The sequence below is a fragment of the Salminus brasiliensis genome, chromosome 4 (assembly GCF_030463535.1).
Source record: "Salminus brasiliensis chromosome 4, fSalBra1.hap2, whole genome shotgun sequence".
Classification (NCBI taxonomy): Eukaryota; Metazoa; Chordata; class Actinopteri; order Characiformes; family Bryconidae; genus Salminus; species Salminus brasiliensis.
In genome coordinates this window covers 29390285-29408458 of record NC_132881.1, presented here as the reverse complement: position 1 = coordinate 29408458, position 18174 = coordinate 29390285, and the positions used below count along the sequence as shown (strand labels likewise).

The 18174-nt window shown below is 40.7% G+C and overlaps 1 protein-coding gene across 16 annotated transcripts in view; it reads left to right on the top strand.

Moving 5' to 3' along the window:
• kcnma1a (potassium large conductance calcium-activated channel, subfamily M, alpha member 1a) overlaps nt 1-18174 on the top strand; it is a 199751-nt gene that overhangs the window by 44996 nt on the left and 136581 nt on the right. For all 16 annotated transcript variants that reach the window (XM_072677908.1, XM_072677904.1, XM_072677900.1 and 13 more), the window contains exon 2: nt 5882-6037. In XM_072677908.1, the coding sequence (XP_072534009.1) occupies nt 5882-6037 (156 nt within the window). The remainder of the gene's footprint in view (nt 1-5881; nt 6038-18174) is intronic.

Sequence of the window (18174 nt, the reverse complement as noted above, 5' to 3'; positions counted from 1 at the left end):
ACAGTAGAGGAAGTTACTCCAACAAAAGCAGGTTGAACTCTTTTTGATATCAGTGATTTGGAAGAAACAGGTGCAGGTGTTTAAATACCTTGTTTATATAATGTAGCTAACTTGCTTCTTAGATCATATGCATGACAAATCTACATTAAATGCACTTTGCAAGCTTTGGTACATATGACATTAAAATAAGAGGTGTTGATGTAAAGCCCCCACAAATGACAAACAGATGTCTGGCATAATCAAAAAACATCTGCACATTTTCTTTGGACTGCCAGTGTATGTATAGTGTGTAAATCCTTAGTGTGTAAAGACCTTTGCTATAGGAAAGAATGAGAACACTCTTCACACTTTTCTCTCTTCACACTTAAAGCTTATGAGCTCTTAAATCAGCATCAAGCAGAGCGAAGGAGCCGCACTGTAACTTAACCCACATGCACTGTTAGCACATGCAGGAGGCAGGCAGATACCATACAAATGTCAGAAAGTTATTCGGATGCCAGAGATTCTGGACGACGCCACTAACTTTGACTCCAGCGGTAGTTTAAAGGTTTTGTTGCCTTAGCCTGCTAGCTGTCTTACGCTAAAAGTATTAATTCTAAAGTGTCGCTAATGCTGCCAGTGTCTTTTTTCTGTGGTTGCTTGTGTATTTCTTTGGATGTTTTTGCATTTGTGTTTTGCTAATTCTGGATAATAAATTAAATGCTTGCAAGACTTTGTAGATCTTTGTATTAAGAAACATTACCACCACTACAGACCATCTGAGATGTGGCAGGTCTGCATCAGCATTTGGTTGACATAGAAAAGTACAATATAGCGATCTTGCCTGTCCACTGAGCTAAAGGTTAATAGTTGATTTGGGAACACTGTTAGAGTGTGTATGATAAGATATGACATCAAGAACAGAAATCTCTAAAGTATATAACACTGTATAGCTTCTATAGAGTATGTAAGCTTATGTATAGCTGTAAATATAGCTTTTCTGTTTTGGTTGTTTCCTTGTTTGTTGTTAGGCGTGTGGCTCTTCTCTGGAGACCCCGATTAGCATGCTCAGTGGCAGTATCCTTAGCTTTCCATCACACGCATCCCTAGTTGTGTTGGTATAACCTGAACTTGTCCTCCAGAGATGTAGGAGATTAGCACTCTGGCTGATGCAATGCTTTCCACTTTATAGAAAAGTACATCGTATCAGGATTTGATAGTGTAACAATAGTGTAACATTGCTGTCACATACCTTGTGTCTTCAAAGTGGCATCTTTACAGAAGAGCACAAAAGGCCTATAAAATGCCTATACAAGACTATGTGTTTGACATAGGGGTAGTTAATTTAACTTTCCATTCATTCATCCATTCATTCTGGTTTGCCTAAATGAAAATGAAAGTATTTCTTTTTATTTTTACTGTATATTTTATGACATGTAAAACATTCTTATATGTAAATGCAGTAAATATTCTTGATTTAGAGGACAATTCCACTCACTTGAGTGCACAAAAGAATGGACTACTGCTTTTGGACAGTCCATTGTGATACATAAGCAATTACGTTTCAAAAATCACACACAGCTTATCATGGCTTGGCATGGCTGAGCAGAAAAGAAAAATCACACATTTCTAAACTATTACTGATCCTAATGTTATATAGTTGCCACCTCATTAACAGTATATATATTTTTTTATTACAGGGAAGCAAAGGTAACCTCATTTAACTTGCGACTGCTCAGCTGCTGCTGCAAGTGCCCTGGAAATATCGATAAATTATAGTGGGATGCTGAAACTAGCAGGAAAAAAATATTTTTGAACTCTCCAGAAAAATAAAACATTAAAAAAATAATAAAAAAATATTCTTGCTGTGCTCCTACATTTTATGCCAGAAAGATTTTGCATACTCAGACCAGCGTTTGCTATGTTTGCCATAGTATCTTCATTCTTGACAATTATAGGCCGACAAGCTCTCACATATTCATTTATTATTATAATTATTATTATTATTATAAATATTGATGATGTTCTTAAAGCAACATTATAAAAAACGCGCTCCTAGGCTCCTCCTACAGTCAAACACAGACAAACTCTGCAGTGTTGTGCAGTTTTTCAGCCATGTCACTCCACTGCTGCGTTCTCTTCACTGGCTTCCTGTAGCTGCCCGCATCAGATTCAAAACCCTGACGCTGGCCTACAAAGCTCAGAACGGACCAGCCCCTCCATACTTGATGGCAATGGTCAAAAGCCGATCCGTACCTAGAGCCCTTCGAGCTTCAAGTACGACTCGGCTCGACCCGCCATCCCTCAAAATCCGTGGAAGACAAGCGTCCAGGCTTTTTTCTGTCCTGGCACCAAAGTGGTGGAACGAGCTTCCCCTGGGTGTCCGAACAGCCGAGTCACTCGCTGTCTTTTGGTTGCCACTGAAGGGCTCCTCTTTCCTCGTTAACCGTGCTCATGCCTCATCAGATTGGCCACATGGCACATCTGCTGCTGCCTTTTCCTCACTGGGCTGTTGTAGATTGCTGTCTTACTACTGAAAGTGCATTTTAGAAACTGGCATGCTGTAATGTTAGCTGACATGCACAATGACTGTGCTATTAGCATTCACATAGCTGTCTGTCAGAAACTTTGAGAGGTATTAACATGCCATGCTGATATATAACTAAGAGCTTGTCTATACTTGACTGAACAGCAAAGATGATAGAATAACATTTTTCATAGCTTTTTACTATTATTTACATAAATCTCTTTGTATTTCTAGGCCAATTTCACATGTAGTATCACATTATTTATTACCAGTGAAAACATTTAACATGCAACTCAGTTAACACATTGTTTAATGCAGTATCTGTTCAATCAACACAAACAACTCCTTAAATGACTAAAATTAAATACATAAAAGTGTAGCAACTGATTTTATGAGCATGAACTGAAAGGGTCTTGTATAAACCATTGAAATTGACTGAACTGAACTTTAACTATTATGTTACATTAAATATAGATTTTTTCTGTTAATATTTTAGGTTAAGTAAAATAAATGTTTAATGCTGTAAGTTAACTAACATTTTAAGTTAAAGTATATATTTATTACTTCTAGGAGTGTACAACGCATATGACACTGAGTAAAACTTTGTTTTAGATACAGAGGCATGCTAAAGATTGGGCACCACTGTTACTATCAATAGTAGATCAACTTACAAAAGGCATGACATTAAAGAGATCAGTATCAGCTCCTCTAAGCAGCTGCCAAGCACTCTGAACATTAAAATAATTGATCCCCACAAAGCAGAAGAAAGCTGTAAGAATATAGCAAAGCATTTTCAGGTAGTCTTTTCCTCAGTTCATAATGTACTTAAGAATTTTACTGTTGACAGGAATGGTGGAGGTCAAGTTGAGGTCTGGACGAGCTAAAATATTACTGTCAGGAAGATTGGTGTGGTGGTGCACTGCATCTGCAGATATATGACTTTCATGGTAGAGTCATAAGAAAAGTATTCACCACAATTTTCAGTGTCAGACGTTTTAAAAGGATGATCTAAAAAGTCATAATGTGTTTTGGAAAGATACTGTTTGTACAGAACTAATGAACATCTGCAGGTATGTTCTTCCATTTTTGAGCATTTTAATGTAGCACTCCTGAGGCTTTTTTTTCAACTGATCAAATTTCAGAGTGACTTAATGTTGTGATATGTTGTGAAGGAGATTTTGTGTATTATGATTTAAAATGTTTTGTCATTTCCCTCCATACACTGTACTGCACTGCATTATCACTTGAGGTTTTTGTTGTGTTAATAAAGCTCATGACTCATGACCAACTACTTATCTCTTAACCTAATTGTCATAGTTTTCAGGAAACTACATAAAATCATTTGCAAAACCTCCAAAACCCTTCTCCAAAACCCTTCCCAAGTACATCCTTAATATTCTGTTCAGTCCTAAAAAATGCAAGATATTTCTGCAGTAGTCTTAAAGAAAAGCACTCACTGCTCAGTATATGATGGTTGTATTTTCATCCAGCTACCCTGTGGTGATGTAATGTGTAGCCCTGCGGATGTAACCCCAGTATCCCACGGCAACTGCCAGTGAATCATAGCGGTCCCTTCCTCTGCCTACACGCCGCTAGGCACGCTGTATGCGTCAGGCAGTCTGAGAGATGCCTCACACTCACACACTCCACAATGGCTTTGCTGTGGCCAGGCCCTGCTGTCAGCTGCTCTGGTGCCACAAACTTTAGTGTGAGTCATAAGTCATGACTGTAAAAAAAAATATTTTTGAAATATCACTTTTTATGTTTTCCCTATACTGTAAAAATGTATACTGGGTAGTCATGAGCTCAGTACAGCATGTATCTCTGTACTGCATGTACCAGGGAAGGTATTGTAGGTTTTGTGTCATGGCTGTTACATGGCTATGAACAATTTTATGCTCCAACTACCTCACTGTGTGACACACTGTTCTTCTGCTAAATAAAGTGCTGCGCTGATTCAAAAACAACCTCAAGGGTATATTGCACAGTGCTGGGTTGTATTAATTATATCCAATATTATATTATTTGGCAAATGTATACTGGTTAATGAAGCCCTACTTTCTGTGAATCCAATGCAAATGACTGAAAACTGCCATTCCTCTGCAATATTCTTTAACAGCTTAGCCATATTTACTCCCGTATGGCTTTCATACACTGCTGTTGTTTTGGAGCACCTGAGACGTTAGCTGGCACTCATCAGTGATAGAATTCACAGTTATGGTGACATATGATTCTGTGGCAGTGAAAGTCCACGCATCACGTTACAGCTATCCTACGGGTTTTCATCAGTGATTCCATCACTGTGTCAGTAAAATATCTTGAAGACAGAACGCTCAGATAAGATCTTAGCTCCAAAGTGCGCAACATATTTCCAAAGCCCTGATTCATAATGACTGAATACAGACGCAAATCTTTGTCAATTAAAGTTCTGATATGGTGGACGCTTTTGCTTTGGTTGGCAGCAAAATGCCTGGTTGTAGTTGCTGCCAACCAGAGCCAAAGTCCTTCCATTCGCTATGCTTTAATGCAGAGGGTGCCGAATTTCTTGCATGTGTCACTGCTCTGTGCTTTCTATCAAAAATATGTAACCACTAAACATTTAGAAAATAAGTTTTGATATTTGTGAATCGATTCAGAATTTTAAAGGTCTACTTGAAACCTCCCAGCCATGACATACGAACTCCGGTGGATGCCAGTGTCCTCTTTTTTGAAAAACTAAAATATGGTCACCCTTGCATTTGGATCAAATGCTTTTAAGATGATCAGCACACATTAACCCAGGTGTGTCCAAACTTTTGACTGGTACTGTACATGATGAAAAAAAGGTGACTTATTTGAGCTAGATTTCTTCTTAATGCAGAGTTCACAATTGAGTAATTTAGCTGGAATGTGACTTAGCCAGCCAATAAAAACAGAGACAGTCTGAGGAATAATACCATTTGTATGCACTTTCATTGTTTAAAAAATCATGATTTTAAAATCTAGTTTATGTTGTGCACATGGACTGCTAGTGATATTTTTACTAGTTTCTTTTATCTTTTTTTAGTTCACTTTTTTTCTGCATTTTATTAAAAAGGTACTTTTATTGTTTGCTTAGAATCTGTAGAATCTCAGAATCTCAGATTTTTGGCCAGCATGTTCATTTTGGGCCTTCAAACAGGCACTCTGCATTATCTCTGTCATTTATATGCATCAGCTCATTAACGTGTCAATATCAATTAGCTTTTACCAGGGACACTTTATGAATGGAACTTCAGTACCACATGGCACATGTTGTATGGCTTAGCACAGTTCTGCTGAGTTTTATGAATCTGTCCCCCTAGTGTTCTTAGTGTTGCTCATTTTTTTATTATGTGTTTGTGTGTGTGTGTGCAGGAGGCACAGAAGGTGAGTAACGGTCAGACGGACGGCCCAGTGAAGAGCCAGGATGAGAAGGATGATGCTCCAGCCAGTGAGGTGGGCTGGATGACCTCGGTGAAAGACTGGGCCGGGGTGATGATCTCAGCGCAGACTCTGACGGGCAGAGTACTGGTGAGTGTAGACCATGATTGCAACAGCTACCACACCCACCAAACATAAACCCAGATTCATTCACACTTTCCTCCCATTAATAGCGCCTTCTCTCTGAGCTTGTCCATACCCTCTGTTATAGCCTCTGTAGTGTACACACTGTGCTTAATGTCTATAACCATATTGAGTTACTATAGAGTGATGCTAGTCCGCTATATAAAATGTGCAAACTCTATATATCATATTCGTGTCCATGAACTTGATGTACAGTACAGTATGTTCTGATGTGAGCCCATTGTAGGAATGAGACCAAATTGAGACAGAATGTTGAGGCAGGCTGGGTGGTCCTTGTCGTCCCAGCTGTTATAGCTAGCACCTTTGCCATCATTGGACAGGTCAATTAACTATGAACAATTGAGCTAATTTACCAGATAATGAAGATCATTTACTTTGGGAGCACTGGGCAAATGAGAGCTGCTCCCTTTTTATGACCTTCAGCAAATTACAGCCGGAATCTGTGAGACACCATGCTCCTGAACATTGGCTTGTCTCTGCCTACTGAGGCACTGCAGATATTTCACACACAGAGAAGAATATGATATTGGTTTACAGTGGCTTTGGAGTTTGTTAGTTTGTCAGTTATAACCACCAAACCCCACAGTACAGTGTGAATATTGCTTGGCCAGACTAGAGTTTCGGCCTTAATTCAACTCTGTGTAGGAAGCCAATATAATTACACAACACAGTAGGCCTGTAGAGTCCGTGGATGTGTTTTTATGTGTGAGTGATTTATTAACAGGGGTTACTGCTGTAGAGGTTGTATTTCAGTGTGAGTCAGCTTTTTCTTTTCCCAGTTGAAGAAACTTTATATTGGGCCAACTACAGCTCCACTCTCTTGGCCATCATTAAAATTGCTAAATAAATTGATAATTGTGTTCTCATGAAAGGCAAAAATATCTTCAAATAAATAAGAATTGACGCTGCACTATATTGACAAAAATACTGAGACACCCTCTCATTCATTGTTTCTTATTAATTTTGGAGCATTGCTGTGTGGTTCTGATTGCATGTCGCAACAAGAGTGATAGTAAGGCCAGGATGTTGGATGATCACCACCCCACCTCATCCCCAGCTCTCCAGCTCATCCCAAACGTATTGCATTGGGGCACTGTCTTTCCAGAGAACACGGTTTCACTGCTCCACAGAGTCCTATTCCATTTGCTTTACTCCTCTATAGGGACTAGACAAGCTGTGAGTGTGCCTTTGCACATCTGTGTCAGCAGTTAGTGCATCTTAAATTTGTTGAATGCATTTATTAGAAGGGGTGTGCGCAAACATTTGGGCATATAGTATATGTGACATGGACATTTTTCAGAATACTGAACGTAACCTTTTATTTTCAGCTACTGAAAGTCCCCTTTCATGGCATAATCACCCCTTTTTGGCTGTGCACTCTGTGATACACACTGAAACAGTCCACAAATATGAATGAGCTTATCTCCAAACCACTGCCTGTTATAAGCCATTGAGTGCTGTCAATTGGCCGGCTGTGACACTGGATCAGCTGGCCTTTTGGTGAACTAGAGAAAGCAACATCCTTCTTACTGTTTGCGGCTAGCTTCGGCATATTGAATCCACTTGTGTTTCATGATGACGAAGGCCTGGCTCACATGCTAAACTTGCATCTCACCATTCAGCTGCATTGTTTATTTCTAAAACTAAAATATAGGACATGTATGCTTATTGCTGTTATACATACACAGGCTTTACAATGTGTGTACATTATTACATTAGTATGTATTAACAGGATGCCCTGGGCTCTGATCATGTCTGTATGGCTCAAAGTGCTCAGAAAGGAAATGTGTGCACATGTGTGTATAACATGTACATCTACATATATGTGTGTGCGTCTGCACAAGAGATGTGCATAGTGGTCCCTGTATACTCCCCCTCTGGCATTCCTGGCCTGTCCTTTAAGAGAGTGCTGTTTCATTTAAGGGCCTGGTCATCTCTTAGCCTCTAGCTGAAGCATAATGTAATTGCGTGAGTGGGAGTATTGTGCCAGGGCTGTGGCAGTGCCGCCAGCATTATCCCCCCCGACTGCAGGTCCAGCTGGAGCGCTTTATCACGCCCGTAAATCATCTTCCAATCCTTTATGTGCCACCACTTTCTCCCTCCAGCCACTGCACCCTGACCACATGAGTGCATTCTCTAGAAAAACACTGGGGTTTTGTGGTAGTGGAGCAACTGGATATGGAAGCTCTTTAAAGTGAAGGAATGGCCAAGTCAGTTTTTGATGTAGCAAAAAAAAGTGGTCAGCTAAGACATGCTTGGTGTCTGAAGTTGGTTTCTTTAGTTTATGCTAAAGGTTGCTAACATTAAGCTTATAACAGCTTAATTCCAAAGCAGATCAGAACAGTTCATTTGGGGGTAAGGGGTTAAAAGTGGGTTAAGTGGTTAAAGTGAGGTATCAGGAATCTTAATGGAAGGTAGAATTAGATTTTTATACTTTTATATACACAGTCATATCAGAATATTATACCCACCATTGGCTTGAATGACATAAGCAAGAGGTTGTAGTAAAGACTGTATTAGGTGTTCATTATAGGGGTTAACTGCTCCACAGTGGCATGTGGCATGTCGACTCCTCTGTAGTCGTTCCCCTCTGGAATCAGTGGCCCATGGGGCACCACTGTTATGCCGCCATACATCTTTCCTATGGCAGCTCTATACACATTCTCACAAAGTTAGAGTTTTTTTAGATGCTGCCACTGTTTGCCCACTGCCACAGTCATATCAGACAAATTTGATGACCCTTGGTTTGAAATCAGCCAAGGACATCACAGATGCCATGTGGCAGGGTTTGCTGCATGTATAAATAAGTAAGCACACCAGTCAGTTTTAGCAGAGTGCCAAACGATCATCTTGGGCAAAGGACCAAAAAAGGCATGCAAAAACGGTACCGGGCAAAGGGGTGGTAGCATCTCGGAAGTATACTGAGAATAGTTTTTTTGCCAATTTGAGTGCCTCCCCATGGCACAACAGTAGTGCCCCACAGGCCATTGACAGCAGAGGAGAACAACAACTCTGTGCAATAGTGCAAAGTAATCCATTTGACACTGTAGTCCTGTTAACCTCTAAAATGAACACCTTCCGTCACCTAATACAGTCCATGCCACTACATCTTGCTGGCCAATGGTGGTTATTCTTACTGATAGGTAGGTTAACTTAAGACAATAAAAATTAGAGGGTATGACCTTGATCAAACCCTTGATTTTTGAGCAGCAGCCATTTTGAAGCCTGAAGTTTATCTCTATTTTTGTTTTGTACAGGTTCAGATAAGTTTATTTGAGATTACATAGCAACTCCAGGTGGTTTAAGACAAGTGTGTGATGATTTAGGTGTGCAGTTTGCTCAGTGCTAACTGCTATAGTCGTTGTGTCACAGCTGTCTTGTAAAACTAAAAAACAACAAGCCTAACATGGCTTAGCTGATCGGCAACATTTGGTGGGGGAGAACAGTTTTGTCAATAGCATAGCATTTTGGAGCTGACACACAACTGGAGAGCACCACAGTTGCGATTTAAACACATGCAGTTGTGACAGTTTTTCATGGTTCTTTCTGGCTGTTGAGGGTGTGTAATGGATGGCACAGTATTCATTACGGCAGAGAAGCTCAGAGCCAGTGAGCCTGCTGTCAGTGTGTGCAAATGAACGCTGCTTTCATCATCATCCTTGCTCTACTTCCTTATGGTCCCCCCACCCCACCACGCTCTCTTTCACGCAGCCAGTCTCTTTTTTACTTTTTATCTTCTTCTGCCTTGCCTCCTTCTCTTCAACTCTCTTTCTCTTTCTTTTCGCTGACACTAGGGGTGTAAAAAATCTTCAGTTCATTGATTTGAAGGTTGCAGTTCAACTGCACTGACTTTGAAACATTACAATCAGTTATAACCAGAATATATAGTATATAACCAGTGTATAATCAGTAGCATGCGGCAGCATAGGCTGTTTTCATACATTCACTGTCTATATCCACTGCTATGTATTTTAATGCTGTCATGCAAATCTCCCAAATGGCAACTTTCGACGGCCATGACCTGAAGGTTAGAGAAGCGGCCTTGTGTCTGGAAGGTTGCCAGTTTGATCCCCTGAACCAGCAGGACATGACTGAAGTGCCCTTGAGCTGATGTATTAAAGGTGGAGGTCAATTTCTTATGTGTGCAATACAGATGGTCATTGATAGGTTCAAATTCAAATCTACAGAAGAAGGAAAATACTTTTGGATTGAAGTTGCAAGGTTTGCAATTGCCTGATAGCAACGATATACGGGTTTTCCAGACACCTTTGTGTATTCAGTGTATTTTGAGAATTAATACTGAAGTATTGCAAAAGGACAACATTTATAACAAAGCAAATTTGAACTGAATTCTGATTGAATGAAAATATGAGGTCAGACATTCCAACACATATTGGAGACACAGTCACCCGTAAATGTCTGTATGTTGTGTGGAAAGTAGCAGCACGAGAAGGCTACAGTGCAACACTGCGTTTCTGCTGCTCGTCCAGTTGTGGTTTCGGGCCCGCCGCCTCACTCTCCTACTGTGATCTGAGCTACTTTCTCCCAAATGCTACTTAGCACATGCTCCACCGACACTGTGCTGAGACTGCATTCACCCTACATGTGCCACTGTACGTGGGCGTCTGTGTTTGCATAGTTTATGCAGCTGTGAAAGTCGTTATGTACTATGTGCTGTGTGTGCCCGTGCGTGTGAAATCCAGGCACGTATATGAGTGTGTGTGTGTGTGTGTGTGTGTGTGTACGTGTGGGCGGATGGATGGACTCATGCCCTCTATCAGGGTTCTTCTGCAGCTTAAAATTGCAATGAGCATCCGCGTACGCTGTGCCTGGCCGGTAACCATAGCAACAGCAGTTTACCTTCGCTCTGTCATCTGATGTGCAGAAGTGGCAGGCCGTTTAGATTCTCAGCTGAAAAAACGAAAGCTCTTCTTCTTTGCCTGCCTTAAACCTTCTGCTCATCGACAAATGACAAGAAAGCTGAGAACAACAAAGCTGTTAGTCTGGCCAGGTAGATAAGGGCGTTAAGCTGCACGGCCGGGGTGACATTGTGGGAAATGAAGGCTGAAACCGATAGCCCTCGGCTAGGCCTTGCCTTTGTTCGTTTGGATTGCTTGATGACTTTGCCGGGCTGTAAAAGATCAAGTGTTTCCTGAGGGGGGTAATTTAATTACAAGATCTATCTAAATCCACCTATCCTAGTTTAGAGCTGTCACCAGAGACCACCTCCTGGTTGCCTGGTGAATTATACATGTCAGAAGAAGTGTCTTTTATTTTTTCACAGGCTGTTGTCTTATGTAAATGATGCATAGACCTCACCGCTGTGATGTTACGGATCACACGACATGTCGCTTCAATGATGACAGCACATTTCTTGCTTCACTGGCTAACGTATGCATGTGGCGGCTGTGCGTATCAGTCACATGGTAATAACCTGTGTGGAGCTGGACAGGTGTTAATATGACGGTCATACGTGATGAATGTGCCTATTGGGTTGAAGCCGCCTCTCCTTTGTATTTGTCTCTTTCCTCCCTATTTCTCGCTTGAGGCTGTAAACACGGCGCTCCCAGATGGCCTATGTGGCGTCCCATAGATCTCGGCCTGCTCGCCTCACGCACTAAAACATTATCAGACACCTAAACAAGAATTTGCTTTTGTCATAAAGGATTACAGAGAGGCTGGGCCCGGCCTGTAAATGTGATTTATCTGTGTGTGCATGTGCGGGGGCGGCACTGACAAGAATAACAGCCAGCAGGAATAACAGAGACTCAGCCCTGGCCCCTAGCTGCCGATCCGAGGTCAGATAGGCTCTCGCTGAGTGAACACAACATTCAAGGTTGGAGCCATGCAGCCTGCACCTGTATCTACACCTTTGTCTGTTCATTTGGTTCCTTCATTCATCGATATTGAACACAGATAAATAACTAACCACTCACCCTACAACCACACAGCATCCACAGGTTGTTATTATTTGCAGCAATGAGTATCGGTAAGGCGTTAGCTTCTTTTTGTGGGGATTAAACATGGCCAGAAAAAAACCCTGAGTGTTGCCTGTGACACTGGAGCACTGAGGATGAGATGCAGGAATAATGTTGGTCTGCAAGAGAATAACACGATGTCTCAGCTCACAGGGAGCATGACTAAGCTTCAGCTGCAGCCAGGCATGACAGCGCTGCTTATGCCGCTGAAGGACGGATGTCAGTCACATGATGTGCGGAGCATAAAAGGCAATGAAAAACACAAACACTTACTTAATACTAGTCCTGTCACAGCTATTGCATAATTGTATGATCACGGGTATTTTAGCAGATCATGACTAATTTTACATAGTTTTTAGATCAATTTCCATCTTTTAACGATACCAGAAATTTGGTAGTGGGTTCCAGTACCATTGAAACTCTATGATTCTCGATACAAAATTGAACACAAAAAATAAACCAAATTAAATAACTTATTATTAAAACATTAAATAAGTTATTTAATAATAATAAATTATTTAAAAAAAACAATTAAATAAATGTATTTTGACACTCCAAAGGTGTTTTTTTCCAGTAACAAGAGCAGAAAGGCTTAGGCTACACTAAGATGTATTACAGTGACTTCTGTAGAAATTGTTGGGGCTATTCTTTAGTAATAAAAGATATATAATAGTAATAACACTTTTGACCGATCGAGGGTCATAGGCTGTTTAAGGGGTTAAAAAGGCTTAACTGTTATTTATGAATTTTGTCTGTACTTCTGCCTACACTTCAGATTTTCTTTTTTACTGAACCATCACCTAGTGTTCAGTCTAATGGTTTAGAGAGCCTGTTAGTAGGTCAGTCACGAAATGTACAATCCTCTGTACAAGAAACCTGAAGATTAAACTTCATCTGCTTATTTATTTAACTCGTTTAAGAGATTAGATGGACAGGTAAGAAAGTATTTGTCCCATGATCTCTGTTATTTGCTGAGCATGTGACAGATGTGGACAGGTCATGTGTCTTGTCCTCTGCTTTTGGCTGGAGTAAGGCTCCTGTGCTGACAGCTGCCGTCTGGATCTGTGAAGGAGAGAGCAGGGCAGGCTGGAGGAGCCACCTGTGAGGGAGTGAGTGAGTGAAGGCCAAGGTCCAGACTTTCACCTCTCCTGCCTCTGACTACGCAGCAGAGGCAGCACACTCAGTGAGTCTGGACACTCAACATGTTGTCTGGCTACACTCGTACGTTTTTGTAGCAGGAGGTGATGGAGCAGCTCTGCACAAAAATGGTGGATTCTTATGGTGTAGCTTATGGTGCAAGATTCAGCATTGATGCAAAAATGTTGAAAACCTTCTTCATAGAAGGATGTAAAAAGATTTTATTTATAGTCATTTGGTCCATTCATGATGACATCTTTACACAATGTAGAGAAGAACTGTCAGATTCACATGTCAAAAAAAAAAAAGAAAATTGCCAAAAAGATAGAGATACTAGGTTTTAATGTAACAATGATTATATACTGTAGGTCGTATTACTATATACTGTAAAAAAGTGACGCAAAGATAATTAAACATACTATTACTTTACGTAGGTAATAGGCATTTATCACACTTGTTTTACTTGCTTAAATTGTTGCCTTTTATGCAACAAGAGAATCGGACACTATTCTGTTCATCAGTATGTACTGCCACACAGCTCTGTCATCTGCACTGCCACTTTAAAACTCTATACTGTAATGATACCCCAGGATGCCTTACATCACTACATTATATTAATGTAGTTACTGCACTGTTACATTACACATAATTCATTCTGTATATTACATTATATTAATGTAATTATTACTGCACTATAATCACTTTTTACGCTTTTATGCCTCTATCATGCTGCTCTCTTGTTTGATTTTGCTGCTGTAAAAACTGACTTTCCCTGTGGGATAAATAAAGTGATCTATCTATCTATCTATCTATCTATCTATCTATGTGAACAACATTCAGTGAGAGAAACAGTGGCAGTGGCTCTTTCCGTGGACGTTTCAGAGGTTTTAATGGAGCATTGCTGTTGGTCTATTCATCAAGAGATTTTGACATAAAATCATAACGCAAGATAAAAATTTAAATTCTAGACATTTAAAGTACCATTTGAACTATTCATCCACCTCAATGTGCAACTGAATGGAATTGTAAGGTGTGTATAGATTTCCACCCTTACAGTGATGCTACTGTATAAACTGTCCTGAAAAACATTTCAATTTCAATTCAATTTCAATTTGAGGTTTGCCTGTGTAGCACTTTTCACAATAGATGTTGTCATAAAGGAGTTTTGCTTAGGTCTGGGTCCGAGACTCTTTTGAGCAAGCCAGGGCTCCTGCGATTGTTCCTTCCTGAGAGGAACCAAGACTTCTATCTTCCACTGGTCAAAACTGGATAGCTCAAATAAAACACCAAAAAACAACTTACAGGAAGGAAATTGAATTAAAAACAGGATAATGGTCAAATAAAGTGAACTAATGGAGAACCATGACTAATGTCACAGCAAGCCAGACTTTTGACGTTGGTAGTCAGCGCGGGTCAGATGCTCAGTATTACTGTAGAGGGTGAGAGGATTAAGCTGGTGTAGTGTCCAGTTTCTAATTTGGTGTTAATTGTTCACTGTGTGTAAACTCATCAAGTGGTAAATTGTTGTGTTGAAGCAAAAAAAAAAAATCCATCAAAATAACAACAGCAGGAGAAACGAAAAGCACTGTTTCTGTCTGAAGGCTCTTACTGACAGTTGGCATGAACGTTGCCTGCAATTATCTGCCTTACAATGTGCATTCCTCCCCACCTGCAGATTTGAAGCATGGCTCATTATGGCGAAGACAGTTCCTCATGCTCTGTCTTCATTACTCTTTAATGCAGCAAGCTGTAATTCTGTATGAAAATCAGCCTCCATTTGAACACGATGTGCATGAATACTAATTGAGTCATTTGAAGAGCTGGCTTTAAATTGCGGAATGTTTATGTGAGGCAGTGTGTGAGGATGGCAGAAATGGCCGGCTGTTTGCACAGACAGTTTTCCGGTGGGATCAGGTTAGCATAATTCAATACTCGTTTGTTTCTCCTGTAGAACTAATTTTCAGGCAGAAACACAAATCTCCCATTTGAGGAGGAGTTGGGGGAGAGTGTGTGCTGTGTGTGTGTGGGGGGTGTTGCACGCTGTGAGCTGGAGTGCTCTAAAGAGATTGGGCTCCTGCGAGTGTTCCTCGCTGTAAGCTCTGAAGCAACACCCCTCCTGAGAGCACTATCTCATCTCACACAGGCCTCGCTCCGCACAGAAATTAAGATTTAATTTGATTAATGCCAGAAGAGCCAAACAATTCCTCCAATTCGTGACCTTGCTGGTTGAGGAAAGCTGCTCAGAATGTGTGAGAGAGAAAGAGAGAGTTGGGGGGGTGATGCATTTTCTTCAGCACACAGTGACACTGCCAGCTGCCAGATCCCTTTCTGAAGTGACATATGAGAAGGTCTGTGTATTCATTTGTATTGCAATAATTTGCCAAGCCAATCGATGGCAATTGAATCCTGCATTGATCGCAGTGCTGTTCTCTGGGATGAATGCTTGTTTATGTCTGCGCAGATGGAGCAGGCTCAGTGCAGACTGTGCTCTGGGTGTGGTTAGTCCAGAGCCATACGTACAGTGGCCCTGGCCAGCACTCTAGCCTCCACATGAAAGACTGCGTAGAGTGCTGTTGCTGAATCAGTGCTGCAGTCACTCTGGATGCACTGAGCTTTAATATAGGCAATAAGCCAGAAATACAGCTTTATATTATTTTACTTTCAAGCAATTTATAGAAGTGGTTCCCTTTATCCCACCCATAGGCAGTGTAAACATGTTTGGGGCCTGAAGTTTGCTTGTTTAGTTTTGCTGTGGAGTCTTGAGTCTAATGCAGCTAAATAGCAATGAAAGGCTTACATTATATTATGTAGCTCCAGGGTGTAATTAAACAAGTACAGATGTCAGATGCGTGCTGGCTGATTTGTTGTTTGGTTTAAGGAAATTTACTTTTTCAATGAAATACTCCAAATAAACACTGAAATATATTTTTATATATTTTATATATTTTTAACAAGGATGCAATGATTATGTGTAAATGCTGAACCATTGTATGAAAAGTGTGTTTATTGTCAATGTACAGTTACATACTAGGCATTTATAAGATTACAAGGCAGTCTGCACAAATGCTTTACACTGTTCATATAATCACTGCCATAATTATAGACAGACAGACAGATAAATAGATAGATAGATAGGTAGATAGATAGATAGATAGATAGATAGATAGACAGATAGATAGGTAGATAGATAGGTAGACCTTGTTTCTTAGAAAAGGATCTAAACTTTATGCACAAGTACATTGGGACTGTTTCTGATAGGCAGTTCATCATGAAGTATTCTCCCTGGCATGACTCTGCTGTTGTTACTTTTACTGAACTCACACTGTTGACACACACACACAAAGTGTCCAAATCGGGTAGCATCGCAAAACATATTTGTTTTGTGCATGTGTCGTCCAATTCAGGCAGGTTGTGCAAATTGGGTAGCATCAGAAAGTGTACATGCAGTTTGATTACTTAATTAAAATTGATTACTTGATTCAACATTTGAGTTCTCATTATAAACAGGGTATCCACAGGTATATAAATAGCCATGTTTAACATTTTCTTTGAAGGGGAACTATTAGCACTGCTGCTTTTGTGTGCATCAATGAAAAATAAGAAATACACACAAGTCTGTACTGCATGTGAACATAACATTCTACTCCTGTAATACACAGTTACTTTACTGAAGGATGTGCTGTAAAGTGTTTAAATTGCTCAAGTAGCATCGTAACCTGGCAGAAGAGTGTTAGCTTAGTAACATTAAACTGCCATGTGGAAAATTAGCATTACTGTCGCAGTGATGCTACTTATAAAGCTCACTGAGGTTCTAAAGAGAAGATTTGTGCAGTAAACACTGCTGTATAGCGATGTATAGGTGTGGTCAGTTAATAAAATGACTGGCTGGTCAGCAAGCTTGGTCTTGAAGGTCATGCTGGTCAGCCAGCTTGGTCTTGCAGGTCCTACTAGTTGACCACCATGGTCAAGCTTGGTAATACTGGTTGTTTAGCTTGGTCAGGTTGACCATGCTTGTAGACCAGCTAAACAGTCAAACTCAGCTTGTGCTGGTCAGGCTGGATGTTTCAGCAGGTATGTTAAAGCTCGGTTAAGCCTATTTTTTATTCAGTCCGTGAGCGCAGTATTTACAATGTATTTACAATAAACATAACACAGCATCTGCTCCAAGCTGACATTTGGGTAGATTCTGTTTGTTTGTTTGTTTCCTTTGCTGTTCTGTGTTGTATCATATCATATCATTATGGCTGTACTGTGAAATATCACAATGTGAAGCCGCTGCCCTAGTTGCAGCTCTAAAAAAGGATTGCTTTCTCTGCATTCTTTGGCAGCCCAGCGTCATACCGGCATGGGCACTCGTCTTTGAATGTCTTTGAAACTCATGTGCCCAGTTTATGCCGTTAGAAGCACATCATGTGATGTAGGGTATCTGAGGAAAGGGAAGAAGCGATGAGCCCTGTGTGGATTACAGAAGGATGAGGCAAGGCACAATGGGATTTAGGGTGGCTAAAGACTGAGGAGAAATGTCAGTTCAAAGCAATTCATCAGGACAGGGAAGCAACTGGGGTTGGGAAACTCAAGCCATCTAGCTCCGACCTTACAGCCTTTGCACTCAGAAGGCGGGAACCTCCTGGCTGCTGTATATCAGAGATCCTGAATATGTTGGAGTTGCAGACAGGTTGTGCTTTGGGCTTTGTCTGGTGGGTTTCTTCTGTTCTCCTCAGGTCAGTCCCTGGGCTCAGGGTAGAGTCAGGCCATGTGTGGCTGTACTCTGATCCTACAGGGAAGCGAAAAGCAAACTGTGGCTGGCCTGTCACATTAAAGATTCACCGTTCATCGAAATGTCACCATTTCACCTTTCCAAAATCTATATATAAGTCCAGTGGAGGATCGGAGATAAAATATTAACCAGCTTGGAAAGAATCTGAGATCAGAACAAACTGTCCAACTCTTTGTAGCCTTCTGGAGAGC